The following is a 14057-nucleotide window of genomic DNA, read 5'->3' as shown; positions in this document are numbered from 1 at the left end:
AGAGAGAGAGAGAGGGGGAGAGGGAGGGAGAGAGGGGGGGAGGGAGAGGGGGGGGGGAGAGAAAGAGAAAAGAGAGAGGGGGAGGGAGGAGAAAGAGAAAAGGGAGAGAAAGAGGGGGGGGAAGAGAAGAGAGGGGATGAGAGGGGATGAGAAGGATGAGAGAGAGGGAGGAGAGAAGGGGGGGAGGGGGGAGAGGGGGAGGGGAGGAGAGAAGGGGGGGAGGGGGGGGAGAGGGGGAGGGGAGGAGAGGGGAGAGGGGGCGGTGGAGGGGGGGAGAGAGGGGGGGAGGGGGCGGTGGAGGGGGGGAGAGGGGAGGGGGGGAGGGGGGGGAAGAGGGGGGTTGGAAGAGGAGGGGAGGGGGGGGAGAGGGGGGGAGAGGAGAGGGGAGGGAGAGGGGAGGGGGGGGAAAGAGGGGACGGGGGGAAAGAGGGGGGAAGAGGGGAGGGGGGAATAGGGGAGGGGGGGAAGGGGGAGGGGGGGAAGAGGGGAGGGGGGAGGGAGGGAAAGAGGGGATGGGAAGAGGGGAGGGGGGAAGAGGGGAGGGGGGAAGAGGGGAGGGGGGAAGAGGGGAGGGGGGGAAGAGGGGAGGGGGGAAGAGGGGAGGGGGGAAGAGGGGAGGGGGGGAAGAGGGGGGGGAGGGGGGGGGGGAAGAGGGGAGGGGGGAAGAGGGAGGGGGGAAGAGGGGATGGGGGAAGAGGGGAGGGGGGGGAAGAGGGGAGGGGGGAAAGAGGGGAGGGGGGGGAAGAGGAGAGGGGGGGAAAGAGGGGAGGGGGGAAGAGGGGGGGAAGAGGGGAGGGGGGGAAAGAGGGGAGGGGGGGAAAGAGGGGAGGGGGGGAAGAGGGGAGGGGGGGAAAGAGGGGAGGGGGGGGGAAGAGGGGAGGGGGGGGGAAGAGGGGAGGGGGGGAAAGAGGGGAGGGGGGGAAAGAGGGGAGGGGGGGGGAAAAGGGGAGGGGGGGGGAAGAGGGGAGGGGGGGGAAGAGGGGAGGGGTGGGGGAAAGAGGGGAGGGGGGGAAAGAGGTGATGGGGGGGGAGAAAGGGTGGAAGAGGGGAGAAAAGGGGTGAAGAGGGGAGAAAAAGGGGGGAGAGAGAGGGGTGGGAGAAAAATAATAAGTGTCCGGTGAGAATAAAGGAAAAAGAGGGAGAAAGAGAGAGAAGGTTGAGAGGGAGAAAGAGAGAGAGAAGGTTGAGAGGGGAGAAAGAGAGAGAAGGTGGAGTGAGAAAGAGAGAGAAGGGAGAGAGCGAGAGAGAGAGAAAGAGAGTGAAGGTGGAGAGAGAGAAGGTGGAGAGAGAGGAGGTGAAGGAGAGAGAAGGTGGAGAGAGAGAGGTGGAGAGAGAGAGAGAAGGTGGAGAGAGAGAGAGAAGGTGGAGAGAGAGAGAAAGGTGGAGAGAGAGAGAGGAGGTGGAGAGAGAGAGAGAAGGCGGAGAGAGAGAGAGAGAGAGAGAGAGCGAGAAGGTGGAGAGAGAGAGAGAGAGAGAAGGTGGAGAGAGAGAAAGAGAGAGGAGGTGAAGAGAGAGAAAGAGAGAGAAGGTGGAGAGAGAGGGAGAGAAGTGGAGAGAAGAGAGAGAGGTGGAGAAAGAAAGAGGGAGAAGGTGGAGAGAGAAAGAGGGAGAAGGTGGAGAGAGAAAGAGGGAGAAGGTGGAGAGAGAAAGAGGGAGAAGGTGGAGAGGGTGTCAAGCTCTGGATGTAAAGTGTCAAGGAAAAGCAACTCTGGCCATAAACACGACAGGCCGGGTCATTCCAAGTTCAGCTGCAAGAACCGCAGGATCAATACAACATTTGCCGTCCAATTTATAAAAGGTGATACCAGGGGACGGAGTGATGGAAAGTTTAATGACCATTTGTTTGCCCGGGTCATTTCATTAAAGTTTGATAAAAGGTGTCAGGCTGGGATGATATAGCCACGGTGCGGGCGGGTCACACCAGGCAAAGGGGGAGCTTCTGCAGCTCTGCCCCGGCCGCCGGGGGCAGTCTGGGGCACCTCAGGGGGTCAGGGGTCAGACTGCTTAACCCCTTCTCTGCCAGGCACTGCAAGCCCCTCTAGCAGAGAAGAGGTGACCTGTGGCGGGCAAAGGAATAAAACACGACACTATATATATCTCCCTGAAGAAGGTCCCGTTTGGGGGACCGAAACATTGGTCTTTGATGTAACCCTTATTCACCGAATACACCGGTGTTACCAAATTTCTCTTGAGTGCTGTCTCTTATTACCTGACTTCGGATAGGTATCGTATACCGGTACTTATATTATTTGTATGGGACAGGCACCTGCATTACAAGTGTGCCTACAGGAGTGCCCGCTGCTTCATTTGAATATATATATATGTTATTAAGCTCTACTAACATGGTACAGATATATATATATATACAGTGGTTGACAAATCACCAAAAAATCTACTCGCCACCTAGTACCAAACGTGTGCTGCTTGGGCCAATATTTACTCGCCCGGGGGCTAAATGCACTCGCCCGGGGCGAGCAAATGTATAGGTTTGTCGAACACTGTATATATATATATATATATATATATATCTGTACCGTATTAGCAGAGCTTAATAATCAAAAATCAAAAATGAATAGACGATACCGTTCTGTGGCTAACAAAAAGCTTTTACTTCTGCGAGCTTTCGAGATCACTGATCTCTTCTTCCGGCGATGTTACAATGGATAAAACAAGAGAGGTTTTTACGTAAAAACAGAGCGTCTTGGAATGTATCTGTGACTGAAGCCTATCCCTCCCCCCTGTGCGGCGAGCGGGCGCGTCCGCGCGGAAGCAGGAGGGGCGAACGTTGCGTGAGAAATCAGTTAAACTGATTTCTCGGCGCGACAGACAGGTGACGTGAGCGGTTCGCACAATGCGGGCGAACCAGCTCCGTGATGTCACTGGCCCGCCCCCAGGAACGCCCCCCGCGGCCAGGGAAAGCACCCGCTTTCCCACAGCCTCCGCATGCCTCAGCGCCGGAGAAGGCAGCATGTCCGCAGCATTACTAAAAAACTACTATGTCACCACACACACACACACACACACACACACACACACACACACACTGCCCTGTCACTGCACCTCAATCCTGTCCTGCAGCCCCCTCTGCTGTGTCACTGCCACACACACACACACACACACACACCGCTCTGTCACTGCACCTCTATCCTGTCCTGCAGCCCCCTCTGCTGTGTCACTGCCACACACACACACACACCGCTCTGTCACTGCACCTCTATCCTGTCCTGCAGCCCCCTCCGCTGTGTCACTGCCCCCCACACACACACACACGCACACGCACACGCACACGCACACGCACACGCACCATTCTGTCACTGCACCTCAATCCTGTCTTGCAGCCCCCTCTGCTGTGTCACTGCCCCACACACACACACACAGCTCTGTCACTGCACCTCAATCCTGTCCTGCAGCCCCCTCTGCAGTGTCACGCCCCCCCACACACAGCTCTGTCACTGCACCTCAATCCTGTCCTGCAGCCCCCTCTGCTGTGTCACTGCCCTCCCCCCCCCCCACACACACACACAGCTCTGTCACTGCACCTCAATCCTGTCCTGCAGCCCCCTCTGCTGTGTCACTGCCCCCCCCCCCCCCCACACACACACAGCTCTGTCACTGCACCTCAATCCTGTCCTAAGAAATACTAGACAATTCTTTGGTAGGAGGCCTGTTTCTTTGATGTGTTCATGGTGTAATTATGCACTACGAGCAGAAAGGAAACGATCCGCATTAAACTGAAAAGGTTTCCTTGCTGTTTTGGTTTGTGAACAATATATTCCCACAGTACCCCAGAGTAACACGGAATGCCATCGTAATACTAGCAGAGAGTAATGAGGAGGCCGGGCAGGGTTAGTAAATCTCACTTTATAGAGCAGAGGGAACAATGTAACAGCAGCGGCTCAAACACTTCCTACCAAGTGCTGACACTATCAATAAGTGATCAATGGCCGGCATTCACCCCGAGTGACAGGAAAGAAATAAATATTTATACCACATAACCTGTATCAATGCAGCCAGCCACAACGCTATTTGTGAGCTGTCAATATCTGATTATCTTGAAGAATGGCTTCTCGTTTCCTATTAATGATTAATAACAACTAAATATTAACCCTTCTGCAAACATAGGCAACCCCACTCACTGCCACGGGGCTGTAACAAATTGTTCTGCGCGTTCGTATACTGCTCTGCGTGTTATTGTATCTCTCTGCGTGTTATTGTATCTCTCTGCGCGTTATTGTATCGCTCTGCGTGTTATTGTATCTCTCTGCGCGTTATTGTATCTCTCTGCGCGTTATTGTATCTCTCTGCGTGTTATTGTATTGCTCTGCGTGTTATTGTATCTGTGTGTTATTATATCGCTCTGCGTGTTATTGTATCTGTGTGTTATTGTATCTGTGTGTTATTATATCGCTCTGCGTGTTATTGTATCTGTGTGTTATTATATCGCTCTGCGTGTTATTGTATCTGTGTGTTATTGTATCTCTCTGCGTGTTATTGTATCGCTCTGCGTATTATTATATCTCTCTGCGTGTTATTGTATCTCTCTGCGTGTTATTGTATCACTCTGCGTGTTATTATATCTCTCTGCGTGTTATTGTATCTGTGTGTTATTATATCGCTCTGCGTGTTATTGTATCTGTGTGTTATTATATCGCTCTGCGTGTTATTGTATCTGTGTCTTATTGTATCTCTCTGCGTGTTATTGTATCGCTCTGCGCGTTATTGTATCGCTCTGCGTGTTATTGTATCGCTCTGCGCGTTATTGTATCGCTCTGCGCGTTATTGTATCGCTCTGCGCGTTATTGTATCTCTCTGCGTGTTATTGTATCACTCTGCGTATTATTATATCTCTCTGCGTGTTATTGTATCTCTCTGCGTGTTATTGTATCACTCTGCGTGTTATTATATCTCTCTGCGTGTTATTGTATCTCTCTGCGTGTTATTGTATCACTCTGCGTGTTATTGTATCTCTCTGCACGTTATTGTATCTGTGTGTTATTGTATCTCTCTGCGCGTTATTGTATCTCTCTGCGCGTTATTGTATCTCTCTGCGCGTTATTGTATCTCTCTGCGCGTTATTGTATCTCTCTGCGCGTTATTGTATCTCTCTGCGCGTTATTGTATCTCTCTACGCGTTATTGTATCTCTCTGCGCGTTATTGTATCTCTCTGCGCGTTATTGTATCTCTCTGCGCGTTATTGTATCTCTCTGCGCGTTATTGTATCTCTCTGCGCGTTATTGTATCTCTCTGCGCGTTATTGTATCGCTCCGCGCGTTATTGTATCGCTCCGCGCGTTATTGTATCGCTCCGCGCGTTATTGTATCGCTCCGCGTGTTATTGTATCGCTCTGCGTGTTATTATATCTCTCTGCGTGTTATTATATCTCTCTGCGCGTTATTATATCTCTCTGCGCGTTATTGTATCTCTCTGCGCGTTATTGTATCTCTCTGCGCGTTATTGTATCTCTCTGCGCGTTATTATATCTCTCTGCGCGTTATTATATCTCTCTGCGTGTTATTATATCTCTCTGTGTGTTATTATATCTCTCTGTGTGTTATTATATCTCTCTGCGCGTTATTGTATCTGTGTGTTATTATATCTCTCTGCGCGTTATTGTATCTGTGTGTTATTATATCTCTCTGCGCGTTATTGTATCTGTGTGTTATTATATCTCTCTGCGCGTTATTGTATCTGTGTGTTATTATATCTCTCTGCGCGTTATTATATCTCTCTGCGCGTTATTGTATCTGTGTGTTATTATATCTCTCTGCGCGTTATTGTATCTGTGTGTTATTATATCTCTCTGCGTGTTATTATATCTCTCTGCGCGTTATTGTATCTGTGTGTTATTATATCTCTCTGCGCGTTATTATATCTCTGCGTGTTATTGTATCGCTCTGCGTGTTATTATATCTCTCTGCGTGTTATTGTATCGCTCTGCGTGTTATTGTATTGCTCTGCGTGTTATTGTATCTCTCTGCGCGTTATTGTATCTGTGTGTTATTGTATCTCTCTGCGTGTTATTGTATCTCTCTGCGTGTTATTATATCTCTCTGCGTGTTATTGTATCTCTCTGCGTGTTATTATATCGCTCTGCGTGTTATTGTATCTCTCTGCGCGTTATTGTATCTGTGTGTTATTATATCTCTCTGCGTGTTATTGTATCTCTCTGCGTGTTATTGTATCTCTCTGCATGTTATTGTATCTCTCTGCGTGTTATTGTATTGCTCTGCGTGTTATTGTATCTGTGTGTTATTATATCGCTCTGCGTGTTATTGTATCTGTGTGTTATTGTATCTGTGTGTTATTATATCGCTCTGCGTGTTATTGTATCTGTGTGTTATTGTATCTGTGTGTTATTATATCGCTCTGCGTGTTATTGTATCTGTGTGTTATTGTATCTCTCTGCGTGTTATTGTATCGCTCTGCGTATTATTATATCTCTCTGCGTGTTATTGTATCTCTCTGCGTGTTATTGTATCACTCTGCGTGTTATTATATCTCTCTGCGTGTTATTGTATCTGTGTGTTATTATATCGCTCTGCGTGTTATTGTATCTGTGTGTTATTATATCGCTCTGCGTGTTATTGTATCTGTGTGTTATTGTATCTCTCTGCGTGTTATTGTATCGCTCTGCGCGTTATTGTATCGCTCTGCGTGTTATTGTATCTCTCTGCGTGTTATTGTATCACTCTGCGTATTATTATATCTCTCTGCGTGTTATTGTATCTCTCTGCGTGTTATTGTATCACTCTGCGTGTTATTATATCTCTCTGCGTGTTATTGTATCTCTCTGCGTGTTATTGTATCACTCTGCGTGTTATTGTATCTCTCTGCACGTTATTGTATCTGTGTGTTATTATATCGCTCTGCGTGTTATTATATCGCTCTGCATGTTATTGTATCTCTCTGCGCGTTATTGTATCTCTCTGCGCGTTATTGTATCTCTCTGCGCGTTATTGTATCTCTCTACGCGTTATTGTATCTCTCTGCGCATTATTGTATCTCTCTGCGCGTTATTGTATCTCTCTGCATGTTATTGTATCTCTCTGCGTGTTATTGTATTGCTCTGCGTGTTATTGTATCTGTGTGTTATTATATCGCTCTGCGTGTTATTGTATCTGTGTGTTATTGTATCTGTGTGTTATTATATCGCTCTGCGTGTTATTGTATCTGTGTGTTATTGTATCTGTGTGTTATTATATCGCTCTGCGTGTTATTGTATCTGTGTGTTATTGTATCTCTCTGCGTGTTATTGTATCGCTCTGCGTATTATTATATCTCTCTGCGTGTTATTGTATCTCTCTGCGTGTTATTGTATCACTCTGCGTGTTATTATATCTCTCTGCGTGTTATTGTATCTGTGTGTTATTATATCGCTCTGCGTGTTATTGTATCTGCGTGTTATTGTATCTGTGTGTTATTATATCGCTCTGCGTGTTATTGTATCTGTGTGTTATTGTATCTCTCTGCGTGTTATTGTATCGCTCTGCGCGTTATTGTATCGCTCTGCGTGTTATTGTATCTCTCTGCGTGTTATTGTATCACTCTGCGTATTATTATATCTCTCTGCGTGTTATTGTATCTCTCTGCGTGTTATTGTATCACTCTGCGTGTTATTATATCTCTCTGCGTGTTATTGTATCTCTCTGCGTGTTATTGTATCACTCTGCGTGTTATTGTATCTCTCTGCACGTTATTGTATCTGTGTGTTATTATATCGCTCTGCGTGTTATTATATCGCTCTGTGCGTTATTATATCGCTCTGCATGTTATTGTATCTCTCTGCGCGTTATTGTATCTCTCTGCGCGTTATTGTATCTCTCTGCGCGTTATTGTATCTCTCTACGCGTTATTGTATCTCTCTGCGCGTTATTGTATCTCTCTGCGCGTTATTGTATCTCTCTGCGCGTTATTGTATCTCTCTGCGCGTTATTGTATCTCTCTGCGCGTTATTGTATCTCTCCGCGCGTTATTGTATCGCTCCGCGCGTTATTGTATCGCTCCGCGCGTTATTGTATCGCTCCGCGCGTTATTGTATTGCTCCGCGTGTTATTGTATCGCTCTGTGTGTTATTATATCTCTCTGCGCGTTATTGTATCTGTGTGTTATTATATCTCTCTGCGTGTTATTATATCTCTCTGCGCGTTATTATATCTCTCTGCGCGTTATTGTATCTCTCTGCGCGTTATTATATCTCTCTGCGCGTTATTATATCTCTCTGCGCGTTATTATATCTCTCTGCGTGTTATTATATCTCTCTGTGTGTTATTATATCTCTCTGCGCGTTATTGTATCTGTGTGTTATTATATCTCTCTGCGCGTTATTGTATCTGTGTGTTATTATATCTCTCTGCGCGTTATTGTATCTGTGTGTTATTATATCTCTCTGCGCGTTATTGTATCTGTGTGTTATTATATCTCTCTGCGTGTTATTATATCTCTCTGCGCGTTATTATATCTCTCTGCGCGTTATTGTATCTGTGTGTTATTATATCTCTCTGCGCGTTATTGTATCTGTGTGTTATTATATCTCTCTGCGTGTTATTATATCTCTCTGCGCGTTATTGTATCTGTGTGTTATTATATCTCTCTGCGCGTTATTATATCTCTGCGTGTTATTGTATCGCTCTGCGTGTTATTATATCTCTCTGCGTGTTATTGTATCGCTCTGCGTGTTATTGTATTGCTCTGCGTGTTATTGTATCTCTCTGCGCGTTATTGTATCTGTGTGTTATTGTATCTCTCTGCGTGTTATTATATCTCTCTGCGTGTTATTGTATCTCTCTGCGTGTTATTATATCGCTCTGCGCGTTATTGTATCTCTCTGCGCGTTATTGTATCTGTGTGTTATTATATCTCTCTGTGTGTTATATCTCTGCGCGTTATTATATCTCTCTGCGCGTTATTGTATCGCTCTGCGTGTTATTGTATCTGTGTGTTATTATATCGCTCTGCGTGTTATTATATCTCTCTGCGCGTTATTGTATCTCTCTGCATGTTATTATATCTCTCTGCGTGTTATTATATCTCTCTGCGCGTTATTGTATCTCTCTGCATGTTATTATATCTCTCTGTGTGTTATTATATCTCTCTGCATGTTATTGTATCTCTCTGCATGTTATTGTATCGCTCTGCGTGTTATTGTATCTCTCTGCGTGTTATTGTATCTCTCTGCGTGTTATTGTATCGCTCCGCGCGTTATTGTATCGCTCCGCACGTTATTGTATCGCTCCGCGCGTTATTGTATCGCTCCGCGCGTTATTGTATCGCTCCGCGTGTTATTGTATCGCTCCGCGTGTTATTTGCGTGTTATTGTATCTCTCTGTGTGTTATTGTATCTCTCTGCGTGTTATTATATCTCTTTGCGTGTTATTGTATCTCTCTGCGTGTTATTATATCTCTTTGCGTGTTATTGTATCGCTCTGCGTGTTATTTGCGTGTTATTATATCTCTCTGCGCGTTATTATATCTCTCTGCGCATTATTATATCTCTCTGCGCGTTATTGTATCACTCCGCGCGTTATTATCTCTCTGCGTGTTATATCTCTCTGCGTGTTATTGTATCGCTCTGCGCGTGTTATTCTAGTCCCCCAGCGTGTTAATATAGTGCTGCGCATGTTATTATATCTCTCTGCACCTCTGCATGTCATATCGCTCTGTGTTATTATAACGCTCTGCCCTTGTTATTACATCTCTGCATGTTATTATATCAATGCGTGTATCGTGTATTATATCACTGCATGTTATTAGATCTCGGCGTGTGTTGTTATATCGCTTTGATTGTTGTTGTAATAGCAGTGTGTAATATGTATGTGTTCTGATGTCTGTGTATTAGATGGGGGTTTCAGTGCCTCTGCATATAGAGGTAAGTGCCCTGTGTGATTAAATGTGATGGAGATAGAGAGAGAGTAGACAGTGTTGATGGAAGCGTGTGTGCAGAGGGTGCGGTAGGGAGGAGGGGGGGGGGAGCGGTAGGGAGGAGAGGGGGGCGCTGCTTAATTGTCATCTTGACACGCTCAACTATGACGACTTGATTCATGAAATGCCGATGAGTCTTGGAGGGGTCATGGAGGGAAGACGCGGAGATAATTAAGATTTCAAGCTTCTGAACAAGGAGGGGAAGTGAGCAGCAGTTAGGAAATCAATAAGACCCTTTTATTTGCAGTGACACAGATGTCTTGGCCAATTGATCCTAATAGGAAAACTTGATAGCATGGGACAGCTGCCTCCCAGACCAGAGAGAGGGACCCCGCTGTGTATCACAGACCTCCCACATTGTCACACACTAGCATGCCGGTCAGGGTCCGAGCACCAGCATGGCGGAGACGCGGCTGCCGAGGCTAAACACCGGCACACTTCTGGAATAATTCAGAGATTAAAGGATAGGCTTCGGATGACCACGGGGGCGCCATGGAAGCTGCAATGGAAGCCCCCCCCCCCCCAGCCAGGGATTCTGGGTAATGACATGCAAATGAGCACTCACAGTGTGTTACTGTAACACATAAGGTCTCTCCCCTCTCGATATTAAGGGACAACAACTCTAGGACATATTCTAGATCAGATGAAGGCATCGATCTGACCCTTTTCGGCCGCAAACGGCCAGATCTGTCGCTTTGGCTGATCTAGAATAAACCCCTTAATCCGAATCATGCAAACAAGACTCTAAAGGAGTAGTGTTACCATGCAATGCCGCCAGCATTGATGGTAAGGAGGGTGCTAGAGGACGCTGCATACCTGTCCATTGGCCAAGATCTTCTTCAGCTCTGCAGAGGACTTCTTTAAGCTGAAAGACATGACATATCCCCCTGATAATACCGGCAGCCGCGGCGGCAATCACATGCTCACCAGAGCGGCACAGACAGACTGGCAGCTCAATCACACGCAGACACCTCATAACGCACGCGGCTGCTGGAATAGTGACCGCAGGCTGACATCAGACACACACATCACAGATTATTTGCTTGCGTGACACCCCGAGGTGGGAGGGGCAGAGTTAATGGCCCTTTATATCGCTCGTCACCCTGCGGTTATTAGGACAGACTGTAGGGTCCTTCCTGATGTCACGCTGTCCCCCAATAAGTGGAGGGACAGATTCCTGCACGCTGCTTCTGCCCGGTCCTATACCCCACAGGGTGACAAACACATCCTTCCTGGGCCGCAGAGTACATCTACAATGGGCCACAGGTCCCTCATCTGTGCTACTGTGTCCCCTGAGATGTGGGGGACATGGGCCTGTGAACCCTTCTGTCTGTGTCGTCCTGTGGTAGGAAGGAAAGACCACCCCGGTTGATCCCACCGTCCAGATGAGGTTCTGAGCACGTTCCCCAATCAGATTACCAAGTCACGCTTTTTAAATAGCGTAAAAAAATAAAAATGTCAATTTCCTACTGAAACGTTATTCATATTACTAGGCCCCAAATCCCGGAATATCAGCCTCTGACCCTGGAGTAAAACGGGGGGATAGGAAGGCCAAACTGTGGCCCCCCTGATTAGCTCTCTGCACCAGTCCCTCCGTCGGTTAGATCAGGGGGGCTCAACTCCAGTCTTCAAGACCCCAACCCCCCAACAGATCAGGTTTTAAGGATATCCACTGATTGAGCCACCTGTGCTGACGCAAGGACCAAATGAGTCACCTGTGCTGAAGCAGGGATATCCTAAAAACCTGACCTGTTGGGAGGGGGGGGGGGTTGAGGACTAGAGTGGAGGACCCTGTGTTAGAGGCCGCCTGGCTTTGAGAATCACACACCTGGACGGGCCTGCACACCCACTGCTCCCTCTGCTCCTTCTTGAACACAGCCCCGGGGTGCTGCTCACCGCCCCGACGTTCTCTCCGCCCCGGGGTGCTGCTCACCGCCCCGACGCTCTCTCCGCCCCGGGGTGCTGCTCACCGCCCCGACGCTCTCTCCGCCCCGGGGTGCTGCTCACCGCCCCGGGGTGCTGCTCACCGCCCCGACGCTCTCTCTGCCTCTCGCACACACTCACCTGTTGCCGGGGAGGTTGTCCGACACGGAGGGGCTGCTGTTTCTGGAGGGTCCCGCCCTGGTGTTGACCTGCAGGCAGCGAGAGGAAGTTAAAGTTCTGGAGAGACCCGCGGTATCTTTATACAAGGCGCCAGGCTGTATCTTTATACAAGGCGCCAGGCTGTATCTTTATACAAGGCACCAGGCTGTATCTTTATACAAGGCATCAGGCTGTATCTTTATACAAGGCGCCAGGCGGTATCTTTATACAAGGCGCCAGGCTGTATCTTTATACAAGGCGCCAGGCTGTATCTTTATACAAGGCGCCAGGCTGTATCTTTATACAAGGCGCCAGGCTGTATCTTTATACAAGGCACCAGGCTCACCTTCGGGGTGTGGAAGGTATGTCTCCCTCTCTATTACCTGCTATATACAGGGGTAGCCAACTCCAGTCCTCGAGGGCCATCAACAGGTCAGGTTTTCAGGATATTCCTGCTGCAGCACAGGTGGTGAAGTCAATGACCCAGCCAGTAATTGAGCCACCTGTGCTGAAGCAGGGATATCCTGAAAACCTGACCTGTTGGAAAGAAGGGGGGGCTTGAGGTCTGGAGTTAAGCACCCCTTGGCTGCATAGCATCACTACATTCTGTGCAGCTATAGGGTCCAGCAGATCGCTCGGGCATGAAGGGGTTAACGCGAGCGGAACCCGGCGAGAAACCAGCAAGGTGTATCGGCGCTCTTCCCTTCCCCGGGATACGGCTGATTGTTACAGACCCCCCCCCCTACGCCGCCCCCCCCCCCCGGCCAGGAAATGAAAGCCCTGCTTGTCAGCAGTGTTAAGAAGTGCAGTTCTTTCTGACATTTCAATAAGTGGAACACAGCGTTTCAAATCCATCCAACTTTACTGAAACAATTATTGAAATTCCTACCTTGAGGCCATGTATGTTCCGCTTCCCGGGAGGCTTGCAGGCTGCAACAGTAATAGACTAAATTGTAGATCAAATCGGGGCCATTTACAATCCTACAACACCCCCCCCCCACCCCCACTCACTCCCCCCCCCTCTCGAAATGAATCGTTTAAAAAGAAATGAGAGTGACACCAAAATTAGCAGCGAGGAATGATTGAAGAGGGACAGCGAGCGTTCCCCGAGGACCAGATCCTTTCTGTGAAATCACAGAGCCTCCTGACACCGTCTCATCTAAATTCTAATTTCTGCTTAAAACACATAATAAAACGCGCCCGCGCTGTAAGCTAAAGCTGATTGTGTGGTGCCCTTAATGCCACATTGCAGGTGCTTTATAACAGGGGATTCCATGGAACGGGAAGGACAGGACGCTCTGTTCTCCTCGCCACGTGCCCGCCTGTCAGCACGCGTTCTTAGTGTCCCTCTCCGAAGGGCGGCCTGCGTTCGTTTTGGGGCTTGTGATGGGGCAGGTCGCAGACAGACGCTTAGCGTGGGACAGCTGTCTCGCTGACACGCAGGGAAGGGCTGCGCGTATAATTACCAGTCACCCCGCACAGCAAAGGCGCCGCGAATCTCCCAGTGTAACAATAAGGAGATCTGGGAACCGGGATCAAAACACTTCCAACAAGCGGGGCTAAAAAATGGCCACCGTGTGTAGTTAACCCTGAAGACCACGGGCCTGCGTGCCAGGACGGGTGAGGTGTACGCCCGTGCCTGCGTGCCAGGACGGGTGAGGTTTTCGCCCGTGCCTGCGTGCCAGGACGGGTGAGGTTTTCGCCCGTGCCTGCGTGCCAGGACGGGTGAGGTTTTCGCCCGTGCCTGCGTGCCAGGACGGGTGAGGTTTTCGCCTGAGTCTGCGTGCCAGGACGGGTGAGGTTTTCGCCCGTGCCTGCGTGCCAGGACGGGTGAGGTGTACGCCCGTGCCTGCGTGCCAGGACGGGTGAGGTGTACGCCTGTGCCTGCGTGCCAGGACGGGTGAGGTGTACGCCTGTGCCTGCGTGCCAGGACGGGTGAGGTGTACGCCTGTGTCTGTGTGCCAGGACGGGTGAGGTGTACGCCTGTGTCTGCGTGCCAGGACGGGTGAGGTGTACGCCCGTGCCTGCGTGCCAGGACGGGTGAGGTGTACGCCCG

At 49.1% G+C, this 14057-nt stretch overlaps 1 protein-coding gene across 1 annotated transcript in view; it reads right to left on the bottom strand.

Annotated features, from left to right (window-relative positions):
• MAP2K5 (mitogen-activated protein kinase kinase 5) overlaps nucleotides 1-14057 on the bottom strand; it is a 141834-nt gene that overhangs the window by 106479 nt on the left and 21298 nt on the right. The window contains exons 5-8 of the mRNA XM_075575461.1: nucleotides 12891-12931; nucleotides 11984-12051; nucleotides 10727-10784; nucleotides 9514-9549 (exon numbers count right to left, since the gene is read on the bottom strand). Coding sequence (XP_075431576.1) covers nucleotides 9514-9549; nucleotides 10727-10784; nucleotides 11984-12051; nucleotides 12891-12931 — 203 coding nt within the window. The remainder of the gene's footprint in view (nucleotides 1-9513; nucleotides 9550-10726; nucleotides 10785-11983; nucleotides 12052-12890; nucleotides 12932-14057) is intronic.

Source organism: Ascaphus truei, chromosome 18, assembly GCF_040206685.1.
Source record: "Ascaphus truei isolate aAscTru1 chromosome 18, aAscTru1.hap1, whole genome shotgun sequence".
Classification (NCBI taxonomy): domain Eukaryota; kingdom Metazoa; phylum Chordata; class Amphibia; order Anura; family Ascaphidae; genus Ascaphus; species Ascaphus truei.
This window is presented reverse-complemented; position numbering and strand designations above follow the sequence as displayed.